At 44.5% G+C, this 25,635-nt stretch overlaps 1 protein-coding gene across 1 annotated transcript in view; it reads left to right on the top strand.

The window, feature by feature from the left end:
- dscc1 (DNA replication and sister chromatid cohesion 1) overlaps positions 1-25,635 on the top strand; it is a 79,720-nt gene that overhangs the window by 21,450 nt on the left and 32,635 nt on the right. The window contains exons 2-3 of the mRNA XM_072282373.1: positions 1,729-1,897; positions 13,310-13,444. Coding sequence (XP_072138474.1) covers positions 1,729-1,897; positions 13,310-13,444 — 304 coding nt within the window. The remainder of the gene's footprint in view (positions 1-1,728; positions 1,898-13,309; positions 13,445-25,635) is intronic.

Here is a 25,635-nt window from a genome sequence, read left to right as displayed (position 1 = left end):
GATTGTGGATGATCAGCCATGATCACAGTGAATGGTGGTGCTGGCTCAAAGGGCCAAATGGCCTACTCCTGCACCTATTGTCTATTGTCTGTAACTATGGCCTATCAATGCCAGTTCAGACTTTCTAGGCTTCTCCCTTGGAAAGCTAAGGACTACACACAAATTTAATTCACAAGGTTGTTCTATTGTCATTCTTCAGTAAACAAGTGTCAAAGAAGCAAAATGATTCGTCAGTCAATTCGAATTAGCAACAGCATCTCCTCCACAATCTCTCTCAGCACAAGTGTACCACAAGGCTGTGTGCTTGTCCCTCTGCTTTACTTGTTTTATGCTTATGACTGTAAGGCTAAGCACTACTCTAATACCATATTTAAGTTTGCCAATGACACCACTGTTGTTGACTGGTGGTGACAAATCAGCATACAGGAGAGAGATTGAAAATCTGGCTGAGTGGTGCCACAGCAACAACCTGTGTCACTCAATGTCAGCAAGACTATAGGAGCTAATTATTGAGGAAACTAGAGGTCTCATCGGATGATCGGAGGTGGAGAGGGTCAGCAACTTTAAATTCCTTGGTGTTATCACTTGACTGGATCTGTCCTGAATCCAGCATGTAAGTGCCATCACAAAGATAGCGCGGTAGTGCCTCTAATTTCTTCAAAGTTTGCGCAGATGGCGTACATCATCTAAAACTTTGACAAACTTATAGATGTGTAGTGGAGAGTATATTGACCGGTTGCATCATGGCCTACTGGGAAACATCAATGCCCTTGTATGGAAAAGCTGACAAAAATTAGTGAATATGGCCCAGTCCATCAAGGATAAAGCCCTTTCCACCCTTGAGCACATCGACATGGAATACAGTGACAGGAAACTAGTATCCATCGTCAAGGATTCTTGCTATCTGGACCACTCTCTCTTTGCTGCTGCCATCAGAAAGAAGGTACAGGAGCCTCAGGACTCGCACCACCAGGTTCAGGAACAGTTATTACCCCTCAGCCATCAGGCTCTTGGACCAGTGGGGATAAATTCACTCACCCCAACACTGAACTGGACTCACTTTCAAGGAGACTTCATCTCATGTTCTTGATATTTATTGCTTATTTATTTATTATTTTACATTTTTTCTCTTTCTTTTTGTATTTGCACAGTTGTTTGTTTTTTTGCACCTTGTTTGTCTGTCCTATTGGGTGTGGCCTTTCATTGATTCTATTGTTTCTTGCATTTACTGTGAATGCCTGCAAGAAATGAATCTCAGGGTTGTATATGGTGACATATATGTATTTTGATAATAAATTTACTTTGAACTTTGAAATTATTGTTGCTCAAGATCCAATGCAATATAAAAACACAATTAGTATAAACACAACAAATATGAAAGCAATCGTGTAAAACACAATGTGCAAGTAAATGTGAAAAAACATAGCCTGAATGTTTGTGCTTGTAGTCATGCTGGGTGATGTGTATGTAGTGGTGGTGGGTGGGTTAGTTAGTGGAGGTGTTGGTCAGACTGATGGTTTGTGGAAGCAACTGTTTTTGAGTCTGGTAGTCCTGGCATGGATATTGTATAGCCTTGTTCCTCATGGGTGTGGGACAAGCAGTCCATAGGTAAGGGGTTAGGGGTGGGATCTTTCACATTTTGATGTTTACAAATAAGTTGGAAATATTTGACTTCATACTGTTCAGACATTGTTTAATTAGTTTCCCTTTTTGTTTCCTGTTTTTTAGCTTGATTATCCGGGGTGATAAGGATGAACATGCTGTATTGTGTAGTGAAGATAAAACCTATGACTTAAAGGTGGCTGATACGTCGAACATGCTGCTCATCATCCCCGACTGCAAAACGCCCGATCAGCTTCCACCCAACACAAGTGCACAACATTTGATGCACTGTCAGGTGAAACTTTTACATAAACAAAAAAGCCTTATTAAGGAAGAATAAACTCTGCATACATATTGTGAAGCAGATATTTATTTTAAAGTATCAGTATGTGTAGGTATTGCCAGAACAACTTTAAAAAAAAAATGCATTTCCTTGTTCTTCAGAGATGGTGGATGGCAGCGTAAGTAGCTTAATGCAAGTGATGGGATGCTGGGTCTTTTTAGAGAACGTGTATGCTTTTCCATGTGGGCATGTGGCCAAGTGGTTAAGGTATGGGACTAGTGACCTGAAGGTCATGAGTTCGAGCCCAGCCGAGGGAACGTGTTGTGTCCTTGAGCAAGGCACACTGGTGCCAAACTGTATGGGTCCTAATGCCCTTCCCTTGGACAACACTGGTGTTGTGGAGAGGGGAGACTTGCAGCATGGGCAACTGCTGGTCTTCCATACAACCTTGCCCAGGCCTGCGCCCTGGAGAGTGAAGACTTTCCAGGCGCAGATCCATGGTCCCGCGAGACTAATGGATGCCTTTACTTTATGCTTTTCCAAGTTTTGGTTTTTGCAGTTTATTTCTGGTTTCAATGATTCAATTTATTATCAGAGAATGTATACAGTATACAACATGAAATCTTTACTCTTCGCAGATATCCATGAAACAGAAGAGAGAAAAAAAAAATCCAAAGAAGTTGAATGACAGAAAAGCATTAGAACCCAAAGCCCGCCCTCCCTTCCCCCTCCCACATAGAAGCAGCAACAAAAGCATCAACCCTCCCCCTCCCCTCCCCCTCGCTCCAGCAGAAGTCTTCAGCCCCGCTGCCACCCATCGTGCGAGCAATAGCAAACCCCCAGAGACCAGGATCTAGAGTCCATCAAAAACTATTGTCCATCCCAACACTAGCATCTTGTGTGTGTATATACTCTCAGAGGGGGAGAGAGAGCAAGAGGGGAGGCCAATGGCTCGCTGTTTTGATGTTACAATCCACAGCATTGTTTTTGCACTTCCTTTTCATTTCACTGGAGTTGGAAGAAGACAGGAGGGCAGGTGGCTGAGGATGCTGTCCCTGTTGCACAAGGTGCTTTGTGCAGATGAATGGCTTCAAGGAGGAAGGACCAATACTCCCGTGGGGGTGGGGGGGGGACATCGTTTATTTGAGGTGGATTTTGAGTGACGTTAGGAAATTGGTGTGTGCTTTCATGTATACCATAGGTCCAGTGCTTGAGTTAAAGACAACTTCAAGATGAGCTAATATGTGCACATTTGGACTGGGTTAACTAATAGGCCCTTTTTACTTTTTTCCTTTTCTTTTTCCTATAAACTAAATAAATAATACTGAGAACATAAGTTGTAGAGTAGAGGAGAGGGTGGCCAATGACATCATTAGGCAGCTGCCAGTCAAATGGATTGGCTTGTGGGATGGGTTTCAGGACCTTTTTGTCACAACATACATCCTTTCAAGTGAATGCTTACTTTATCACGGTTCTCATTCAACCTCAAAGGAAGAAAAAGCTTTGAGGTGTCAAGATGTGTGGAAGATCAGAGGTATTTTGTTTGAAAGACTCATAAAATATTAAAAATACATCTTAAGCAGTTAAATATTAAAAAGTGTGTGGACCAAGACCAAAAAACCTGTGGAACATCAGCACAGCAAAGATGCATACATCAGGATGCTTTTTATTGACTACAGCACAAGGAAGTTTTGATGCCAAGGTCATAGAAACAGGTCATTCGGCCCATCTAGTCCAAGCTGAAAAACATTTAAAGTGCCTACTCTCAATGACCTGCACATGGACCACAGCCCTCCATACCTCTACTATCAAGCTCACATGGACCACTTGTGGTGGCAGCTTGTTCCACACTCTCACAACCCTCTGAGTGAAGAAGTTTCCCCTCATGTACCCCTTAAACTTCTCACCTTTCACCTTTAAGCTGTGATCTTTGGTTGTAGTCCCACCCAACATCAGTGGGGGAAAAAGCTTGCTTGCATTTACCCTATCTGTACCCCTCATCAGTTGTATAAAAGGTATTGAAGCTTATTGATTAGTTTTGAGGGGATGATAGCTTCAATGCTGAGCTGTAGTCGATAACGAGCATCCTGTTGTATGTATCTTCACTGTCCAGATGTTTCAGAGTTGACTGAAGAGTCAATGAAATAGTAGCTGCTGTTGACCTGTTGTGGCAGTAGGCAAACGGGAGTAGATCCAAGTTGCTTCTAAGGTAGGAGTTGACGTATTTCATCACCAGTCTCAAAGGACTTCATCACAGTGGATGTAAATACTACTGGATAATAGTCATTGAGGCAGGTTACCACATTATTCTCAGACACTGGTATAATTAAAGCCTGCTTGAAGCAGGTAGATACCTCAGATTGCTGAAATGAGAGGTTAAAGATGGTGAACACTCTAGCCAGTTGATCAGCACAGGGTCTTTAGTCCTTGGCCAAGTACCTCATCTAGGCCGGATGCTTTCTGTGGGTTCTCATGTGGGCCTCAGAGACTGAAATCACAAGGTCTGTGGGAGTTTGTGATGGTTCCTTCATGTTTTGACAGTCAAAGCCAGCATAAAAAGCATTGAGTTCCTATGGAGTGAAACTTTGTTGTCACCTATATTGCTTGGTTTCACTTTGTAGGCAGTGGTGGCATGCAACCCCTACAAAAGCTGTTGAACATCCTTCAGTGATTGAAGTTTAGTCTGGAATTGCCACTTCACACCTAAGATGGCTTTCTGGAGATCGTATCTGGACCTCTTGTATTTTACTTGGTCCTCGGACCTGAAATCCACTGATCTGGCCTTCCAAGGCTTCTAGTTGTGCAAGACTCTGAATGATTTTGTGGGGACTGTTTTTATAAAGTCTGTGACAACCGTGGTGTATTTGTTCAGATCCTCTGAGTTCTTGAGCACAGGCCAGTCCACCCGTAGTTGCTCCTCTGTCTCCTGTGTCCGCCTCTTTGTTGTCCTTGTTTCTGGAGCCTAGGTTCTTAGCCTCTACCTGTATAGAGTTAGGAGGAGGACAGCCAAGTGATCAGATTTACCGAAATGTGGTCTAGGCATGGAACAGTAGGCATTCCTGATTGTAGTATAGCAATGTTCGACTGCGTTGGGACCCCTGGTGCTGCATGATAATTGGACCGAGATTTCTTCAAACAAGCTTGATTGAAGTAATTGACAATAATTTGAAAGGTATTGGAGTAGTCTGTTTCTTGTTTGCTGATGGCCTTTGGCAGTATGTAAACTGTGGTCAGGATCATGGAGGAGAATTCTCTTGTTAAGTAGAATGGATGGCACTAATCATTAGATGTTCCAGGTCAGGTGGACAAGAGTGCAACAAGATCGCTGTGTCCAAGCATCACGAAGAGTTTATCACGAAACACGTTTGATAGCAGTCATCACTCACAGAGGGTCGACCACACCTGAGATTGAAGGCTGGAAGAAAGAATGTAACAGTTAAGTGCCGTCGTTTTTACCAACCGCAGGAGTTCTCCAGGATCATTTTGGTAGCAGTATAAATTCCACTTCAGGCCAATGTCAGTCAGGCTTTAGATGATCTGAGCAATGGGATCAACATGCATGAAACAGCACATCCTAACGCCTTCACCATCGTTTTGGGAGGTATTAACCAGGCCAGTTTGAAAAAATCACTAAGCAACTACCATCAACAGATCACTTGTAGTGCCAGAGGAATCAACACACTGGACCATTGTTACACCGACATCAAGAATGCTTACCGTGCTATTCCACACCCTCACTTCGGGACGTCTGATCACCTGGCTGTATTTCTGTTTCCTGAGTACAGGCAGAGACTGAAGACTGCTGCACCAGTGGGGAGGACCAAGAAGTTTGGACAAGGGAAACACAGGAGTGCCTACAGGACTGCTTTGAATCGGTGGACTGGACTGTATTCAGGAATTCATCTTTGAACCTGGATGAGTATGCTGCAGTTGTTACCGACTTCATTAAAACCTGTGTGGATGAGTGTGTGCCCACAAAGACTTACTGTACATTCCCAAACCAAAAGCATCTTGTGGTTTTGGTCTCAGAGCTCTATGTACCCACTCAATTTCAATTGATCGGTCTTCCTCCTTCATTCGCAAGGTTTTCAGGATCCATCTTTGAAAAAATTTTATTGGATTATCTCCCTCTATACCTTCTTTAAGACCAACAATTTTAATATTGTTATGTCTACTAAAATTTTCCAACATGTCCACTTTCTCCAAGAGTGGATTTCTTTCCGTATTCCAGACAATCACATCATTTTCTGTTTATTCCAGTCTATTGTTAATATGCTCCATTGTTCTTTCCATCTTCTGAAGTTTCTTATCCATTTTATCCTGTCTTTTCATAGCTTTATCATAGCACATCTTCACGTCTCTAAGCTCTGTTCTTAATTTTCTTAGTTCAGCTGTTAATTGCAATAAAGCCTCTCTTATGTCTCCATCGTCTCCTTTACTTCCAGTCTCTTCCAGTTCTTCCTCCTCTTCTTCATCTGTATTCTCTGCGATATCCAATTCTGACTCTGAGTCGCTTTTAGTTGCAGTGGCCGTCGATTCTTGTAGTTTAAGTTGTGTCGATTTGCGCATGCGTACTTCTTTGTGCATGCGCAATTCCGGCATCTTCTTCCAAGAGACTGCTACCGCCGCCATTGCTCCCTGTTCTTCTACGCCAGAGATAAAATACGTCTCCTCCGAAGGAGATCCAACCTGAATCTGAGGCTCCATCGCTGCAGTAGGCCCTTTTTACTTCCCATCTCGCGGCGACTTCACAATAACAGACTTCTTCTGTTGCGGTTTACGAGGCATATCGTAGAGTAGTCTTACGAAGTTTTTAAGTAGTTTTCGGAAAGTATTTATTAACTTTACTTTGTTTAAACGGTACTTTGCTGATTTTTTACGGGAGAGCTGGATTTACACGTCTCAATCCCACGTCATCACGTGACGCCCCCCCCCGACATGCGCATATGTGATGTGCGCATGCGTGTACGTGCCGATTTTTTTTTTTCCCCCACAAATCAGTTTTGGCTTAATCTTCCTGACTATACTGTACATACATTAGTTCTACTTTATACAGGCTGTGTATTTATCATATCATTCCTGCTTTTACTATATGTTAGTGTTATTTTAGGTTTTATGTCTTATTTGGTATAATTTGGTAGGTTACTTTTTGGGTCTGGGAACACTCAAAAATTTTTCCCATATTAATAAATGGTAATTGCTTCTTCGCTTCACGCCATTTGGACACGAAAGGTTTCACAGGAACACTCTACCTTAGTGGGGAAAATACAGGACAAGGGCGGTCCCGTATGGGACAAACCAATTTAGCCCAATATATGGGATGTTGCGGCTAATACGGGACAGTTGGCAACCCTATGTTCAAGTTCAACAGTGCATGACAGGGAATGAGGAAAGGTGCAGCTGATTCATATCGTTTCCTCGCAGCCCGGTAGCACATGCTTTGCGGCCCGGTACCGGTCCGTGGCCCGGTGGTTGGGGACTGCTGCTGTTTATACCCATGACTGTGTGGCTTGGCATAGCTCAAATACCATCTATAAATTTGCTGATGATACAACTATTGTTGGTAAAATCTCAGATGGTGACGAGAGGGCGTAGAGGAGCGAGATATGCCAACTAGTGGAGTGGTGTCGCAGCAGCAACCTGGCACTCAACGCCAGTAAGACGAAAGAGCTGATGTGGACTTCAGGAAGGGTACGGGGTTGGGGGGGGGGGTGGGTGGCTACTGCACAGGACCGAAAGAAGCTGCAGAGGGTTGTAAATTTAGTTGGCTTCAATTTGGGTACTAGCCTGCCAAGTACCCAGGACATCTTCAAATAGTGGTGTCTCAGAAAGGCAGTGTCCATTATTAAGGACCTCCTGCACCCAGGGCATGCCCTTTTCTCACTGTTCCAATCAGGTAGGAGGTACAGAAGCCTGAAGGCACACACTCCACGATTCAGGAACAGCTTCTTCCCCTCTGCCATCCGATTCCTAAATGGACACTGTTGTTCGTCCATCGTTGACGTCGATGAGGACCTCGACACCATTATGATGGTGTCAAGACTAGTGCATGATTTGGATTTAAGTGAGGGAGAGTTGCGCAGCGTCAGCCTCACTCTCTCTTCCCAATTCCCATCTGGATCCAGTGGCAAGACAGAATCTAGACGGCTGGAGATGGGACTAGGGATCCTGCTACATTACCCACCCTTTTTTTATGATTCTGTTAGTACAACTATGTCAGGCTGTTGCTTAACTAGTCTGTGAGACAGCTCTCCCGGCTTTGGCACAAGTCCCTAGATGTTAGTAAGGAGGACTTTGCGGGGTCGACGGGGTTGGTTTTGCTGCTGTCATCCGGGTTCATTCCTTATTATTTTCTTTTTAGTGGTTAGATACAACTGAATGGCTTGTATTTAATTAAATATTGTATTTTATTAAATCCATTTCAGAGGGCATTTAAGACTCAACCACATTGCTGTGGGTCTGGTGTCACAAATAGGCCAGACCAGGTAAGGGTGGCAGGATTCCTGTCCTGAAGGATATCAGTGAACTATCCTGGGCCCAACATATCGATGCAGTTACAAAGAAGGCACAATAGCGGCTACATTTCATTTGGAGTTTGAGGAGATGCCTGAAAACGTGCGAAAAGCTCGACAGGAATTGGACAACATTTGAGAACGAAGTTAACTTCAGATCACAAGTGGTTGTGCAGGTGCTGGAAATCCACAAAATGCTGGTGAAACTCAGCAGCAAAGGCAGCATCCATTGGAAAGGAATAAAGTCCCAGCACTTTCAGAGAGGAGAGTGGACCATGGGATAAAAGGAAGGAGGAGGGACTCGTGAGGAGAAGAACCATAGAACCATAGAAACTAAAGCACAGAAATAGGACCTTTGGCCCTTCTTGGCTGTGCCGAACCATTGTCTGCCTAGTCCCACTGACCTGCACACGGACCATATCCTTCCATACACCTCCTATCCATGTATCTGTCCAATTTGTTCTTAAATGTTAAAAAAGAACCCGCATTTACCACCTCGTCTGGCAGCTCATTCCATACTCCCACCACTCTCTGTGTGAAGAAGCCCCCCCCATGTTCCCTTTAAACTTTTCCCCCCTCACCCTTAACCCATGTCCTCTGGTTTTTTTCTCCCCTTGCTTCAGTGGAAAAAGCCTGCTTGCATTCACTCTATCTATACCCATCATAATTTTATATACCTCTATCAAATCTCCCCTCATTCTTCTACGCTCCAGGGAATGAAGTCCTAACCTATTCAACCTTTCTCTGTAACTGAGTTTCTCAAGTCCCGGCAACATCCTTGTAAACCTTCTCTGCACTCTTTCAACCTTATTTATATCCTTTCTGTAATTTGGTGACCAAAACTGAACACAGTACTCCAGATTCGGCCTCACCAATGCCTTATACAACCTCATCATAACATTCCAGCTCTTATACTCAATACTTTGATTAATAAAGGCCAATGTACCAAAAGCTCTCTTTACGACCCTATCTACCTGTGACGACACTTTTAGGGAATTTTGTATCTGTATTCCCAGATCCCTCTGTTCCACTGCACTCCTCAGTGCCTTACCATTAACCCTGTATGTTCTACCTTGGTTTGTCCTTCCAACGTGCAATACCTCACACTTGTCAGTATTAAACTCCATCTGCCATTTTTCAGCCCATTTTTCCAGCTGGTCCAAGTCCCTCTGCAGGCTCTGAAAAACCTTCCTCACTGTCTACTACACCTCCAATCTTTGTATCATCAGCAAACTTGCTGATCCAATTTACCACATTATCATCCAGATCATTGATATAGATGACAAATAACAATGGACCCAGCACTGATCCCTATAGCACACCACTAGTCACAGGCCTCCACTCAGAGAGGCAATTCTCTACCACCACTCTCTGGCTTCTTCCATCGAGCCAATGTCTAATCCAATTTACCACCTCTCCATGTATACCTAGCGACTGAATTTTCCTAACTAACCTCCCATGCGGGACCTTGTCAAAGGCCTTACTGGAGTCCATGTAGACAATATCCACTGCCTTCCCTTCATCCACTTTCCTGGTAACCTCCTCGAAAAACTCCAACAGATTGGTCAAACATGACCTACCACGCACAAAGCCATGTTGACTCTCCCTAATAAGCCCCTGTCTATCCAAATGCTTGTAGATTCTGTCTCTTAGTACTCCCTCCAGTAACTTACCTACTACTGACGTTAAACTCACCGGCCTATAATTTCCTGGATTACTTTTTGATCCTTTTTTAAACAACGGAACAACATGAGCCACTCTCCAATCCTCCGGCACTTCACCCATAGACAGCGACATTTTAAATATTTCTTCCAGGGTCCCCGCAATTTCAACACTAGTCTCCTTCAAGGTCCGAGGGAACACTCTGTCAGGTCCCGGGGATTTATTCACTTTAATTTTCCTCAAGACAGCAAGCACCTCCTCCTTTTCAATCTGTACAGTTTCCATGGTCTCACTACTTGATTCCCTCAATTCCATAGATTTCATGCCAGCTTCCTTAGTAAATACAGACGCAAAAAACCTATTTAAGATCTCCCCCATTTCCTTTGGTTCCGCACAAAGCCGACCACTCTGATCTTCAAGAGGACAAATTTTATCCCTTACAATCCTTTTGCTCTTAATATACTTGTAAAAGCTCTTTGGATTATCCTTCACTTTGACTGCCAAGGCAACTTCATGTCTTTTTGCCCTCCTGATTTCTTTCTTAAGTATTTTCTTGCACTTCTTATACTCCTCAAGCACCTGATTTACCCCCTGTTTCCTATACATTTCATACAACTCCCTCTTCTTCTTTATCAGAGTTGCAATATCCCTTGAGAACCAAGGTTCCTTATTCCTATTCAATTTGCCTTTAATCCTGACAGGAACATACAAACTCTGCACTCTCAAAATTTCCCCTTTGAAGGCTTCCCACCTACCAATCACATCTTTGCCAGAGAACAACCTGTCCCAATCCACGCTTTTTAGATCCTTTCTCATTTCTTCAAATTTGGCCTTCTTCCAGTTCAGAACCTCAACCCTAGGACCAGATCTACCCTTGTCCATGATCAAATTGAAACTAATGGTGTTATGATCACTGGAACCAAAGTGCTCCCCTACACAGACTTCTGTCACTTGCCCTAATTCGTTTCCTAACAGGAGATCCAATATTGCATCCCCTCTAGTTGGTCCCTCTATATACTGATTTAGAAAACTTTCCTGAACACATTTTACAAACTCTAAACCATCTAGACCCCTAACAGTATTGGAGTCCCAATCAATGTATGGAAAATTAAAATCCCCTACCACCACAACTTTATGTTTCCTGCAGTTGCCTGCTATCTCTCTGCAGATTTGCTCTTCCAAGTCTCGTTGACTATTGGGTGGGCAGTAATACAATCCCACTAATGTGGCCATACCTTTCCTGTTTCTCAGCTCCACCCATAAGGACTCAGTAGACAAGTCCTCTAATCTGTCCTGCCTGAGCACTGCTGTAATATTTTCCCTAACAAGCAATGCTACTCCCCCACCTTTCATTCCTCTGCCTCGATCACATCTGAAACATCGGAACCCTGGAATATTAAGCTGCCAGTCCTGCCCCTCCTGTAGCCAAGTTTCACTAATTGCTACAACGTCATAATTCCACGTGTCAATCCATGCCCTCAACTCATCCGCCTTCCCCGCAATACTAGCATTGAAATATATACACCTCAGAAGATTTTTACCACTCACAACCTTTCCATCAGCAGATTTGCTTAAACTTTCAATATCATTTATTTTCACCCCAGCCACACTGTCAGCTCTGGCATTCTGGTTCCCATCCCCCTGCAAATCTAGTTTAAATCCTCCCCAATAGCACTAACAAACCTCCCTGAAAGGATATTGGTCCCCCTGTGGTTCAAGTGTAACCCATCTCTCTTGTACAGGTCCCACCTGCCCCAGAAGAGGTCCCAATGATCCTGAAATCTGAAACCCTGCCCCCTACCCCAGTTCCTCAGCCATTTGTTCCTCCTCCGGAACATCCTATTCCTACCCTCACTGGCACCTAGCACAGGTAGCAATCCTGAGATTACCACCCTTGAGGTCCTGCTTTTCAACTTCCTACCAAGCTCTCTTTTCTCACTGTCCAGGACCTCTTCACTCTTCCTTGCTATGTCATTGGTACCGATGTGCACCACGACATCTGGCTGATCACCCTCCCACTTCAGAATGTCATGCAATCGATCAGAGACATCCTTGACCCTGGCACCCGGGAGGCAACAAACCATCCTGGATTCTCAGTCACGACCACAGAACCTCCTATCTGCACCTCTAACTATCGAGTCCCGTATCACTACCGCTCTCCTCTTTTACCCCCTCCCTTCTGCACTGCAGAACCAGACTCAGTGCCAGAGATCCGACTACTGCAGCTAGTCCCAGAGAAGGGGTAAGAGGGGAGCCAGAATGGCTCTCCCCATTTTCAGATTGATAACTTGGGGTGTGTGTGAGAGAGAGAGAATCCATACCCCTTCCATCCATGTACCTGTCCAAAGTTGAAACTGAACCTGCATTCACCACTTCCACTAGAAGCTCATTACTCACGCTCACCACTTTCTTGGGCATATCCCACTTCCTTGGGTGTATTCCTTAATACCCAGTTCTCTCAATTTATAAAAGCTTGTGTTAGCAAATAAAGTCTGAATTATTTCTATTTGTGTTCATGGGAATTTGAATATAAAGAAATGGTGTAGGTTTTTTAAAAAAAGAAGTTCATGCACAACCTTATGCAAGCAAGCAACATGAGATTCTGCAGATGCTGGAAATGTTGAGAAACACACACGCAATGCTGGAGGGGCACAGGAGGTCAGGCAGCATCTATGGAGAGGAATAAACAGTCAAAGTTTTGGGCTGAGGCCCTTCAGGAATGGAAAGGAAGGGGGCAGAAGACAGACTACGGAAGGGGGTGAATTCTGGCTTCAGGCCCCTTTCTTTCCAGTTACGATAAAGGATCTCGGTCTGAAATGTTACTGCTTATTTCCCTCCACGATGCTGCCTGACCCGCTGAATTCTTTCAGCGTTTTGTGTATGTTGCTTATACAAGCAAAGCCAGTAACTTTCTGCTATTCCTAGACTGCCTTGACAAAGTGGTGTCTTCCTGAGTGGCTGACACCTAAAAGGCGGCCACATTGCTGTGGATGTATGTTGGTAAAGGCTGCGGGCTTTCTGTCTTGTAGGACAGTTCTAAATGAATTGGTTTTATACAGTAGTTTAAGTGAGTAATGTGTTTAATTAATTGAACTGAGTTTAATCTTCCATCTAGAGATTTGAACTCTTAATGGATTAATTAACTGAGATTACATATATTAATAATTCAAAGATAGCCAACCCCTTTCTTTAAGAAAGAAATTCAAATGCTACACAGTGCTTTTAATTTTCTGTGTTGTAATTGATACAGATTTTTGGTTTTGCTAAAAGCTACTGGGAGTTGAAGAGATCACGGCCCAAACTGAGGAAATTGAAGAAACTACTAATGGAAAACCCGTACAATGGACCATCTGGTGAGAACGAAAGAAATTTGGAATATCCAAAGGTATTATGTTCAAAGTTTTAAGTTAAGTTTATTATCAAAATACATACAGTGCCTATTACAAAGTATTCACCCCACCTTGGAAGTTTTCATGTTTTATTGTTTTACAACATTGAATCACAGTGGATTTAATTCGGCTTTTTTGACTCTGATCAACAGAAAAAGACTCTTTCATGTCAAAGTGAAAAAAGATCCCTAAAAGGTGATCTAAATTAATTACAAATATTTGCTTTCTGCAAGAATTGTTCACTATGTGACTCCCTTGTCCATTTCTTACATCCTTCACTTACATGAGTAAAAATCTTTACATTATGTCTCTGTCTAAACGTGCAATGTGCAATCATAGTAATTTATAATACATAGAACAGTCAATGTAACATAGAAATGTACTCAAATCAGCATGAGTTAATCAGTCTGATGGCCTGGTTGAAGAAACTGTCCCGGAACCTGTTGGTCCTGGCTTTTATGCTGCGGTACCATATCCCGATGGTAGCAGCTGGAACAGTTTGTGGTTGGGGGTGACTTGGGCCCCCAATGATCCTTTGGGCCCTTTTCTCACACCTGTCTTTGTAAATGTCCTGAATCATGGGACGTTCATAACTACAGATGCGCTGGGCTGTCCACACCACTCCCTGCAGAATCCTATGATTAAGGAGGTACAGTTCCCATACCAGGCAGTGATGCAGCCAGTCAGGATGCTCTCAATTGTGCCCCTGTAGAAAGTTCTTGGAATCTGGGGGCCTATACCAAACTTCTTCAACTGTCTAAGGTGAAAGAGGCACTGTTGTGCCTTTTTCACCACACAGCTGGTGTGTACAGACCACGTGAGGTTCTCGATGATGTGGATGCGGAGGAACTTAAAGCTGTTTACCTCTTGACCCCAGATCCATTGATGTCAATAGGGGTTAGCTCATCTCCATTCCACCTGTAATCTGCAACCAGCTCCTTTGTTTTTGCGACATTGAGGGAGAGGTTGTTTTCTTGACACCACTGTGTCAGAGAGATGACTTCATCCCTGTAAGCCACATCGTTATTGTTTGAGATGAGCCCAATCAATGTACTGTTGTCGGCAAATTTAATTAGCAGATTGGAGCAATGGGTGGCGACACAGTCATGGGTATACAGGGAGTAAAAGAGGGGACTCAGTACACAGCCCTGAGGGGCTCCTGTGTTGAGAGTCAGAGGGATGGAGGTGACGGAGTCCACTCTTACCACCTGCCATCTGATAGGAAGTCCAGGATCCAGATGCACAAGGCATGGTCAAGGCCGAGGTCTCTGAGCTTGTTGTCAAGCCTGGATGGAATTATGGTGTTGAATACTGAATTGTAGTCCAAGAACAGCATTCTCACATAAGCATCCTTCTTCTCCAGATGTGTAAGGATGTTATGTAGAGCAATGGCTATTGCGTCGTCTTGTCGATCGGTTGTGTCGGTTGGCGAATTGTAGGGGTTCCAGTATGGGTGGTAGCAAGCTGCAGATGTAGTCCTTGACCAGCCTGTCAATGCATTTGCTTATTATTGAGGTGAGTGTGACAGGACGCTAGTCGTTCAGGCGTGTTACCTTGGTCTTTTTTGGTGCATGGACAATGGTGGATAACTTAAAGCAGGAGGGCACTCTACACAGGGAGAGGGAGAGATTAAAAATGTCAGTAAACACACCTGCCAGTTGTGCTGCACACATCCTTACAACCCCACTGATCTCCCTCCTGGCACTTATTCTTGCAAGCAGAACAAGTGCCACACCTGCCTCTACATCTCCTCCTTCACTACCATTCAGGGCCCTAAACAGTCCATACAGGTGAGGCGACACTTCACCTGTGAGTCTGTTGGGGTCATATACTGTGTCCGGTGCTCCCGGTGTGGCCTCTAGTATATCGGTGAGACCCGACATAATTTGGGAGACTGCTTCGTCAAGCACCTACACTCCATCTTCCAGAAGAGGCGGGATCTCCCAGTGGCCACCTATTTTAATTCCACTTCCCATTCCCATTCCGATATGTCAATCCATGACCATCTCCACTGTAATGATGAGGCCACACTCAGGTTGGAGATACAACACCTTAAATTCTGTCTGGGTAGCCTCCACTGAAACAAACATTGATTTTTCGAACTTCTGGTAATGCCCCCGCCCCCCCTCTTGTGCTCCACCCCACTTTTCTTTCTTCCATGGCCTTCTCTCTTTCACCAATCAACTTCCCAGCTCTTTACTTTATCCTTCCCTCGTCAGGTTTCAACTATCACCCTGTGTTTTTTCTTTCTCTCTCTGTCTCTCTCTCTCCCCCTCTCTCTCTTTCTCCCCCCTCTCTCTCTTTCTCCCCCCTCTCTCTCTTTCTCCCCCTCTCTCTCTTTCTCCCCCTCTCTCCCTTTCTCCCCCTCTCTCCCTTTCTCCCCCTCTCTCTCTTTCTCCCCCTCTCTCTCTTTCTCCCCCTCTCTCTCTTTCTCCCCCTCTCTCTCTTTCTCCCCCCTCTCTCCCTCCCCCCCTCTCTCCCTCCCCCCTCTCTCCCTCCCCCCCTCTCTCCCTCCCCCCCTCTCTCCCTCCCCCCCTCTCTCCCTCCCCCCCTCTCTCCCTCCTCCCCTCTCTCCCTCCTCCCCTCTCTCCCTCCCCCCTCTCTCCCTCCCCCCTCTCTCCCTCCTCCCCTATCTCCCTCCCCCCCCCTCTCTCCCTCCCCCCCTCTCTCCCTCCCCCCCCTCTCTCCCTCCCCCCCTCTCCCTCCCCCCCTCTCTCCCTCCCCCCCCTCTCTCCCTCTCTCCCTCCCCCCTCCCCCCTCTCCCCCCTCTCTCCCTCCTCTCTCCCTCTCCCCTCTCCCTCTCCTCCCACCTTTTAAAATCTATTCCTCAGATTTTTTTTCTCCAGACCTGCCGAAGGATCTCTGCCTGAAACATCAACTGTACTTTTCCATAAATGCTGCCTGACCTGCTGAGTTCCTCCAGCATTTCGTGTGTGTTATTTGATAAAACACAAAATAATTGATTGCATTAGTATTCACACGTTTCAGGCCAGTATTTAGTAGATGTACCTTTGGCAGTTAATTATAGCCTTGTCTCTGTGTCGATAGGTCTCTATCAGCTTTGTACATTTGGACATTGCAATTTTTCCCCATTCTTCTTTACAACACTGCTCAAGCTCTGGCAGATTGTGTGGGAATTGTGAGTGAACAGCCCATTTCAAGTCACAAATTCTCAATTGGATTGAGGTCTGGACTCTGACTTGACCACTCCAGCACATTAATGATATTGTTTTTAAGCCATTCCTGTGTAGTTTTGGCTTTATGCTTGGGGTCATTGTCCTGCTGGAAAACAAATCTTCTCCCAAATCACAGTTCTCTTGTAGACTGCATCAGGTTTTCCTCCCAATTTCCCTGTATTTTGCTGCATTCATTTTACCCTGTACCCTCACAAGCCTTCCAGAGTCTGCTGCAGTGAAGTATCACCACAACATGATGTAGGCATTACCATTCTTCACGGTAGGGATGGTGTGTGTTTGATGTTATGTCGTGTTTGACTTATGCCAAACATTGTGTTTATCTGATGGCCAAGAATCTCAATTTTAGTTTTATCAGACCATAGAACCTTCTTCCAGCTGACGTCAGGGTCTTCCACATGCTTTCAGGAAAATTCTTAGCTAAGATTTCATCTGAAACTTTTCAACAGCGGCTTTCTCTTTGCCACTCTCCCATAAAGCTGCAGTTGGTGAAGCACCAGTTGTTTGTGCATTCTCTTCCATCTCAGCCACTGACGCTCGTAACTCCTCCAGAGCTGTCATTGGTCTCTTGGTGGCCTCCCTCACTAGTCTCCTCTTTGCACGGCCAGTCACTTTTTGAGGATGGCCTTCTCCAGGCAGTTCTACAGCTGTGTCATACTCTTTCCATTTCTTGACGATTGAATTAAATGTACTCTAAGGGATACTCGGTGTCTTTGAAATTTTCATCTCCTGACTTGTGCTTTTCAATAACCTTTTCACGGAGTTCTTTTGTCTTCATGGTATAGGATACTGACTCATCAGCAGTTGAACCTTCCAGGTATGGGTGTAGTTTTACTACCATCAATTGAAACACTTTGACTGCACACAGGTCTCCACAAACAGATCTCTATTTATCTAATTATGTGACTTCTAAAACTAATTACCTGCACCAGTGATGATTTGATATGTCATATTAAAGGGGGTGAATACTTATGCAATCAATTATTTTGTGTTTTATATTTGTAGTTAATTTAGATCACTTTGTAGAGATCTGTTTTCACTTTGACACGAAAAAGTTTTTCTATTATAAAAAAACAAATTAAATCCATGTGATTCAATGTTGTAAAACAATAAAACATGATAACTTCCTGGGGGTCGGGGGGGAGGGTGAATATATTTTATAGACATTGTATATGTCACGATATACAACCGTGAGATTCATTTTCTTATGGGCATCCTCAATATAACCCTAATAGAATCAATGAAAGACCCATCCAATAGGGTGGACAACCAGTGTGCAAAAGACAACAAATTGTGCAAATATGAAAGGAAAAAAACGTAAGATGAAGAGTCCTTGTAAGTGAGTCCATAGATTGTGGATAGTTGTTAAGTATATTAATTCTTTAAAATATGTAATATATTTGACATCTGAATTTCTGAAGTGTATCAGATGGGTTCATATCTCTGTTGTTGAGGTCAGACGTAGTGGCTCTCAACAGCTTGGTTTGAAATTGGCTCTCTGTATATCCGGCTTCTCCAGGTCCAGGCGGATGAGGCTAGGAGAGGGGCAAAACCGCTGAGCCATCGATTCTCCTTAAGTCAAATGTGCAAAGGCCACACAACATGAACTTTCATCGACCTAGGGAATTTAATAATTTTTTTCTGTTTTGTTATAAAATTAGAATTCTAAGAAGTGCAATTATACTGGAACGTCTCAAACCTTATTTCCAGCTACTTCCCACCCTCAGCGTTTTTTCTCTAAGATCAAAGCCATCGTTATTTTAGCCATGCAGACGTGATCAGCTCTATCATTGCAACTTTGCACAGCCACTGACTAGAACATGGAACACAGCAGCACAGTACACAATTTAACCTAGTCTAAACTTTCCTTCCTATATAGTTCTCCATTTTAAAAAAATCATCCATGTGTCTGTCAATGAGTCTGTTCAATGTTCCTAACGTATCTGCCTCTACCATCAGCCTGGTAGCATGTTCCACCCATCCACCACTCTCTGTGTTTTTAAAAAACACCTACCTCTGACATCCCCCCCCTATACTTTACTCCCATCAAAAAATCCTGCCCCCTGCTGTTGCCAATTAACTGGACTCTGAAAACTCGCACTGGCCCCTGTCACCACACAGTTCTGAATTCCAAGCAGAGAAATGCATTTTTATACAGAACTGACTAGTAGTTACGGATATTGACCATTTGGTAAACTGGGTATGTCTGAATTTTGTTACTTGTAAGATCAACCGCTGTTCACAATAGAGGTGTTATAAGTCAATCTGCAAGCTGACAATTGATGACCCTTTGAAATTAGTAAAGCAAAAGTTGGTGTGTGTGTTTGTATCCTGTCGTTACATTCTTATCATGTCTCCAGTAAGTGTAATCTGCTGTGCAAAGGGTAGTTATGCCTTTCTTGCCTGGGCTGGCTGTACCCTAGAGCAACACACAAATGGTGGAGGGACTTACCAGGTCAGGCAGCATCTATGGAAATGAATAAACAACCAATGTTTTTGGCCAAGACTCTTCACCAGGTCTGGATCCACAAAGCAATCTCCCCTTGGATCCCATTCCTCCTTACTTTCTTAAGCCTTGCATGGGGTACCTTGTCAAATGCCATGCTGAAATCCATATACACTACATCTACTGCTATACCTTCATCAATGTGTTTAGTCACATCCTCAAAAAAATTCATCAGGCTCGTAAGACATGACCTGCCTTTGACGAAGCCCTGCTGATTATTCCTAATCATATTATCCTTCTCCAAATGTTCATAAATCCTGCCTGTCAGGATCTTCTCCATCAACTTACCAACCACTGAAGTAAGACTCACTAGTCTATAATTTCCTGGCCTATCTCTACTCTCTTTCTTGAATAAGGGAACAATATCTGCAACCCTCCAATGCTCCGGAACCTCTCCCGTCCCCATTGATGATGCAAAGATCATCGCCAGAGGTTCAGCAATTTCCTCCCTCGCCTCTCTTAATATTTATATGTTCAAGCATTTCAGTCTGCTGTAAGTCATCCCTACAATCGCCAAGATCCTTTTCCATAGTGAATACTGAAGCAAAGTACTCATTAAGTACCTCTGCTACCTCCTCTGGTTCCATTCACACTTTTCCATTGTCACATTTGATTGGTCCTGTTCTCTCACATCTTATCCTCTTGCTTTTCACATACTTGTAGAATGCCTTGGGATTTTCCTTAATCCTGTCCGCCAAGGCCTTCTCATGGCTCCTTCTGGCTCTCCTAATTTCATTCCTGAGCTCCTTCCTGCTAGTCTTATCTTCTAGATCTCTATCATTACCTAGTTTTTTGAACCTTTCTCAAACTTTTCTTCTTGACTAGATTTCCAACAGGCTTTGTACACCACAGTTCCTGTACCCTACCGTCCTTTCTGTGTCTCATTGGAACGTACCTATGCATAACTCCATGCAAATATCCCCTGAACATTTGCCACGTTTCTTCCGTACATTTTCCTGAGAACATCTGTTCCCAACTTATGCTTCCAAGTTTCTGCCTGATAGCCTCATATTTCCCCTTACTCCAATTAAATGCTTTCCTAACTTGTCTGTTCCTATCCCTCTCCAATGCTATGGTAAAGGAGATAGAATTGTGATCACTATCTCCAAAATGCTCTCCCACTGAGAGATCTGACACATGGCCAGATTCATTTCCCAATTCCAGATCAAGTACAGCCTTTTCTCTTCTAGGCTTATCTACATATTGTGTATAGAAACCTTCCTAACACACCTAACAAACTCCACCCCATCTAAACCCCTTGATCCAGGGAGATGCCAATCAATATTTGGGAAATTAAAATCTCCCACCACAACAACCCTGTTATTATTACACCTTTCCAGAATCTGTCTTCCTATCTACTCCTCGATGTCTCTGTTACTATTGGGTGGTCTAAAGAGTTATTGACCCTTTCCTGTTCCTAACTTCCACCCATAGAGACTCCATAGACAATCCCTCCATGACTTCCTCCTTTTCTGCAGCCGTGATACTATCTCTGATCAACAGTGCCACTCTCCCACCTCTTTTGCCTCCCACCCTGTCCTTTCTGAAACCTCTAAAGCCTGGCAGTTGAAATAACTATCTCTGCCCCTGAGCCATCCAAGTCTCTATGATGGCCACCACATCATGGCTCCAAGTACTGATCCACACTTTAAGCTCATCCGCTTTGTTCATAATACTCCTTGCATTAAAATAGACACATCTCAAACCATCGGTCTGAGCGTGTCCCTTCTCTATCACCTGCTTATCCTCCCTCTCGCACTGTCTCCAAGCTTTCTCTATTTGTGAGCCAACTGCCTTTTCCTCTGTCTCTTCATTTCAGTTCCCACCCCTCAGCAATTCTAGTTTAAACTTTCCCCGATAGCCTTAGCAAACCTCCTTGCCAGGTTATTGGTTCCCCTGGGATTCACGTGCAACCCATCCTTTTTGTACAGATCACACCTGCCCCAAAAGAGGTCCAAATGATACAGAAATCTGAATCCCTGCCCCCTGCTCCAATCCTTCAGCCACGCATTTATCCTCCACCTCATTCTATTACTATACTCACTGTCACGTGGCACAGGCAGTAATCCTGAGATTACTACCTTTGAGGTCCTGCTTTTCAACTTCCTTCCTAACTCCCTGTAGTCTGTTTTCAGGACCTCCTCCCTTTTCCTACCTATGTTGTTGGTACCAATATGTATCATGACCTCCGGCTGTTCTCCTTCCCACTTCAGAATGTCGTGGACACGATCAGAAACATCCTGGACCCTGGCACCTGGGAGGCAAACTACCAGACGTGTTTCTTTCCTGCATCCACAGAATCGCCTGTCTGACCCCCTAATTATAGAGTCCCCTATCACTGCTGCCATCCTCTTCCTTTCCCTACCCTTCTGACACTGTGCCAGAGGTGTGGCCACTGTTGCTTCCCCCAGGTAGGTCGCTCCCCCCAACAGTACTCAAGCAGAAATATTTATTGTTAAGGGGGACAGTCACTGGGGTACTCTCTAGCCTCTGACTCTTGCCCTTCCCTCTCCTGACTGTTACCCATTTATCTGTCTCCTGAGTCCCTGGTGTGACTACTTGCCTATAGCTCCTCTCTATCACCTCCTCACTTTCCCTGACCAGACGGAGGTCATCGAGCTGCATCTCCAGTTCCCTAACGTGATCCTTAAGGAGCTGCAGCTCGACGCACAGATCTGGCCGTCTGGGAGGCTGGGAGTCTCCAGGACTTCCTACATCTGACACCGAGCACAGAACACTGGCCTCACACACATACTTCCTGTTTGTATTCTACACAGGGAACGTACCTCACCTCGACCCGTTAACGCCTAAGCTCCATTCAGCCAAAGCCTTCCTACTCTGTCTCCCTCTACAGTCACATACAGCACAAGGTACATGTAGCACATATAAGATAGCAAGCAAGTTATAAGTTATCAGTAAATTATAGTCTCACAAAAAAATAGTCCAAGGCCCCAAGTCCATGAATGTTGCAGCAGTGTGCATTCATAGACAATACAGCTTGTCCTCTGCCAAGCAAACTCTGGGGGGCAGCTCCGACTCCAGCTTGGATGCTGCACCACAGTGCCCCCAGCATTCCGACGGAGCACACTGATTCTGATGCCTCTTTCCTGGGCAACTCTAAACAAGTGATACCACGGTTGGAGGTTTAGTCCTTGATACGACCGAGGCCATGCAGCTTCCTCCCCGTCTGCCGGTGACTTGGACTTGCAGCATTCCACATCAACGGGTCCTTGCGATCACAAGAAAAGTAACTAAGTCGATCACTGCACATGGCCTTCATGTACCAACTCTTCCGACACCTATCTGACGCAGACAGCAGCACAATTTGCGCCGTCCAGCTCCTTCAGTTTCTTAGCCAACGAGCAACTTACTGATGCAGTAGACCCGCAGTATTTTAAGTTATTAACGTCCAATAGAGTCTTGTGATCATAAAAAATCTGTTTAAGAGGGACAGTACCATCTTTAGTTGACCCAATAGAAGGTGCTACAATCAAACATACAGCCTTCTGACTCTCTAAAGAGCCACAGTGTGGATTGCCACAATTTTGGCAATAATGTCATAGGTGGCATGGCTTGTACCATGCAGTGCTAAGCAGTGTCATTACCGAACATCTCCAACGCTGAGGTCATGTTAATCATTTTGCGAAGGTCATGCACGCACACCGACACACTCATTTCAGAATTCCTTTTTTAAAACCACACACTTAACATGCTCCCGCGGGACCTGACTAGGCCCAGGACAACTTTTTAATATGCTCTCATATGATTCAACCTGGTCGGGGTATCCTTTTTCATGTGCTCCCACAAGATCTGACCCAGCCTAGGGCAACGTCTTTAATGTGCTCCTGTGGTATCAGACCCTGCCCAAGGCAACTTCTTTTTAATGTGCTCCAAAGATTCATCCCAGTTCAGGACAACTTCTCTTTAACATGCTCCCACAAGATCTGACCCCATTCTCGTTTCCATCTCTCACCTTCTCTCTTTACCTGCCCATCATCTCCTTCTGGTGTTCCTCTGCCTTCCTCCTTTTCCACGGTCTTCTATCCTCTCCTGTCAGATTCCATCTCCTCCATTCTTTTATCTCTTTCACCAATCAATTTCCCAGCTCTTTACTTCACCCCTCCCCTCTCCCAGTTTTACTTATCACCTGGCACCTTGTATTTCCTCCCCTCCCACCCCCACCTGCTTACCCTCACTTCTCCCCTTCCTTCTCCGTCCTGAAGAAGGGTCTCAGCCCAAAGTGTTCCCATAGATGATGCCTGACTTGCTGAGTTCCTCCAGCATTTTGCATGTGTTGTCTAGGATTTAGGACTGATCAACTACTGGGACTCAATTCCTTTCTCTTGTATAACAAAGTCAAGGGTTCAAAGTAAATTTATTATCAAATATACAAGCCTGAGATTCAGTTCTTGTGGGCATTCACAGTAATTCCAGAAAAAGATAATAGAATTAATGAAAGACAGCACCCAACAGGACGGACAAACAGCCAAATGCGCAAAAGGCATCAAATAGTCCAAATACAAAAGATAATAGTTTCCTCAGCACTACCGGCCCCTCCACCTATCTTTGTATCATCAGCAAACTTAGCCACAGAGCCATCTATTCCATAATCCAAATCGTTGATGTGCAATGTAAAATGAACCGGCCCCAACATGGACCCCTGTGGAACATCACTGGTAACCGGCAGCCAACCAGAGTAGGATCCCTTTATTCCCACTCTCTGTTTCCTGCCAATTAGCCAACGCTCTATCCACGTATGTAACTTTCCTGTAATTCCATGGGCTCTTGTTTAGCAGCCTCATGTGTGGCACCTTGTCAAAGGCCTTCTGAAAATCCAAAAACACAACATCCACTGCATCTCCCTTGTCCAGCCTACTGGTAATTTCCTCAAAAAATTGCAATAGGTTTGTCAGGCAGGATTTTCCTTTAAGGAAACTATGCTGAGTTCTGCCTATCTTGTCATATGCCTCCAGGTTCTCCGTAACCTCATCCTTGACAATCGACTCCAACAAATTCCCAACCACCGACGTCAAGCTAACAGGTCTATAATTTCCTTTTTGCTTCCTTACCCCCTTCTTAAATGGCGGAGTGACATTTGCAATCTTCCAGTCCTCTGGAACCATGCCAAAATCTATTGACTTTTGATCATTGCTAATGCCTCTGCAATCTCCACAGCTACTTCCTTCAGAACACGCGGGTGCATGCCATCTGGTCCGGGAGATCTATCTACCTTTAGGCTATTCAGCTTCCTGAATACTTTCTCTGTCGTAATTGTGACTGCGCACACTTCTCTTCCCTGCCACCCTTGAGTGTCCAGTATACTGCTGATGTCTTCCTCAGTGAAGACTGATGCAAAATACTCGTTCAGTTCCTCCGCCATCTCCTTATCTCCCATTACAATTTCTCCAGCATCATTCTCTATGGGTCCTATATCTACTCTCACCTGTCTTTTACTCTTTATATGCTTGAAAAAGCTTTTTGATATTATTTGCTAGCTTCCTTTCATAGTTCACCTTTTCCCTCTTAATAGAGCCCAGGAACAGGCCCTTTGGCCCTCAATGTTTTGCCAAACCAGTTAAATTAGTAATCAAATGGCTAACTAAACTAATCCCCTTTGCCTATATAATTTTCATACCCAAAATGCTGGTGGAACGCAGCAGGCCAGGCAGCACCTATAGGAAGAGGTACAGTCGACGTTTCGGGTCTTGGCCCGAAACGTCGACTGTACCTCTTCCTATAGATGCTGCCTGGCCTGCTGCGTTCCACCAGCATTTTATGTGTGTTGCTTGAATTTCCAGCATCTGCAGATTTCCTCATGTTAATGTTCATATCCTTTCATTTTCCTCACATTCACGTAGATGTCTCTTAAAAGTCCCTAATGCATCTGCCTCTACCATCACCCCAAGTGGCACATTCCAGGCACCCACCACACTGTGTGTCAAAAAAAAGCATCTGCCCCCTCACATTGCCTGTGGAGCTATTCCCTCTCCCTTAAATTCATGCTCTCTGGTATTAGACATTTCAACCCTGGGAAAAAGGTACCGTTTGTATATTCTGTTGATGCCTCTCTTAATGTTTCAACTGCCATCAGATCTCCCCTCAGATCTATCCTTGCCTGGACATTATGTTCACCCTTACCTTCCTGCGACTTCCACACCCCCCTGTATGAGCCATTTCTGCCCTGGGGAAAGGACTGGTGGTCTACTCTATCTATGCCTCTTGTATTCCTTCACGTACTGGAGAATGAAAGTAATCTGCAGGTTGGTTTTTGGATTATATCAGCACTGTTTTATCTATTTAGAGACACTGCACGGAACAAGCCCCTCAGGCTGCACCGCCCAGGAGCCCCCGATTTAACTCTGCCCATTGTAAGTTGTCCTGTGACTAATTAACTGATAGGCCTTTGGACTGTGGGAGGAAATTGGGGGACATGGACAAAACCCACGCATTCCACGGGGAGGACTTACAGCCCCTTACAGAGGGCGTT

Source organism: Mobula birostris, chromosome 1, assembly GCF_030028105.1.
Source record: "Mobula birostris isolate sMobBir1 chromosome 1, sMobBir1.hap1, whole genome shotgun sequence".
Classification (NCBI taxonomy): domain Eukaryota; kingdom Metazoa; phylum Chordata; class Chondrichthyes; order Myliobatiformes; family Myliobatidae; genus Mobula; species Mobula birostris.
This window is presented reverse-complemented; position numbering and strand designations above follow the sequence as displayed.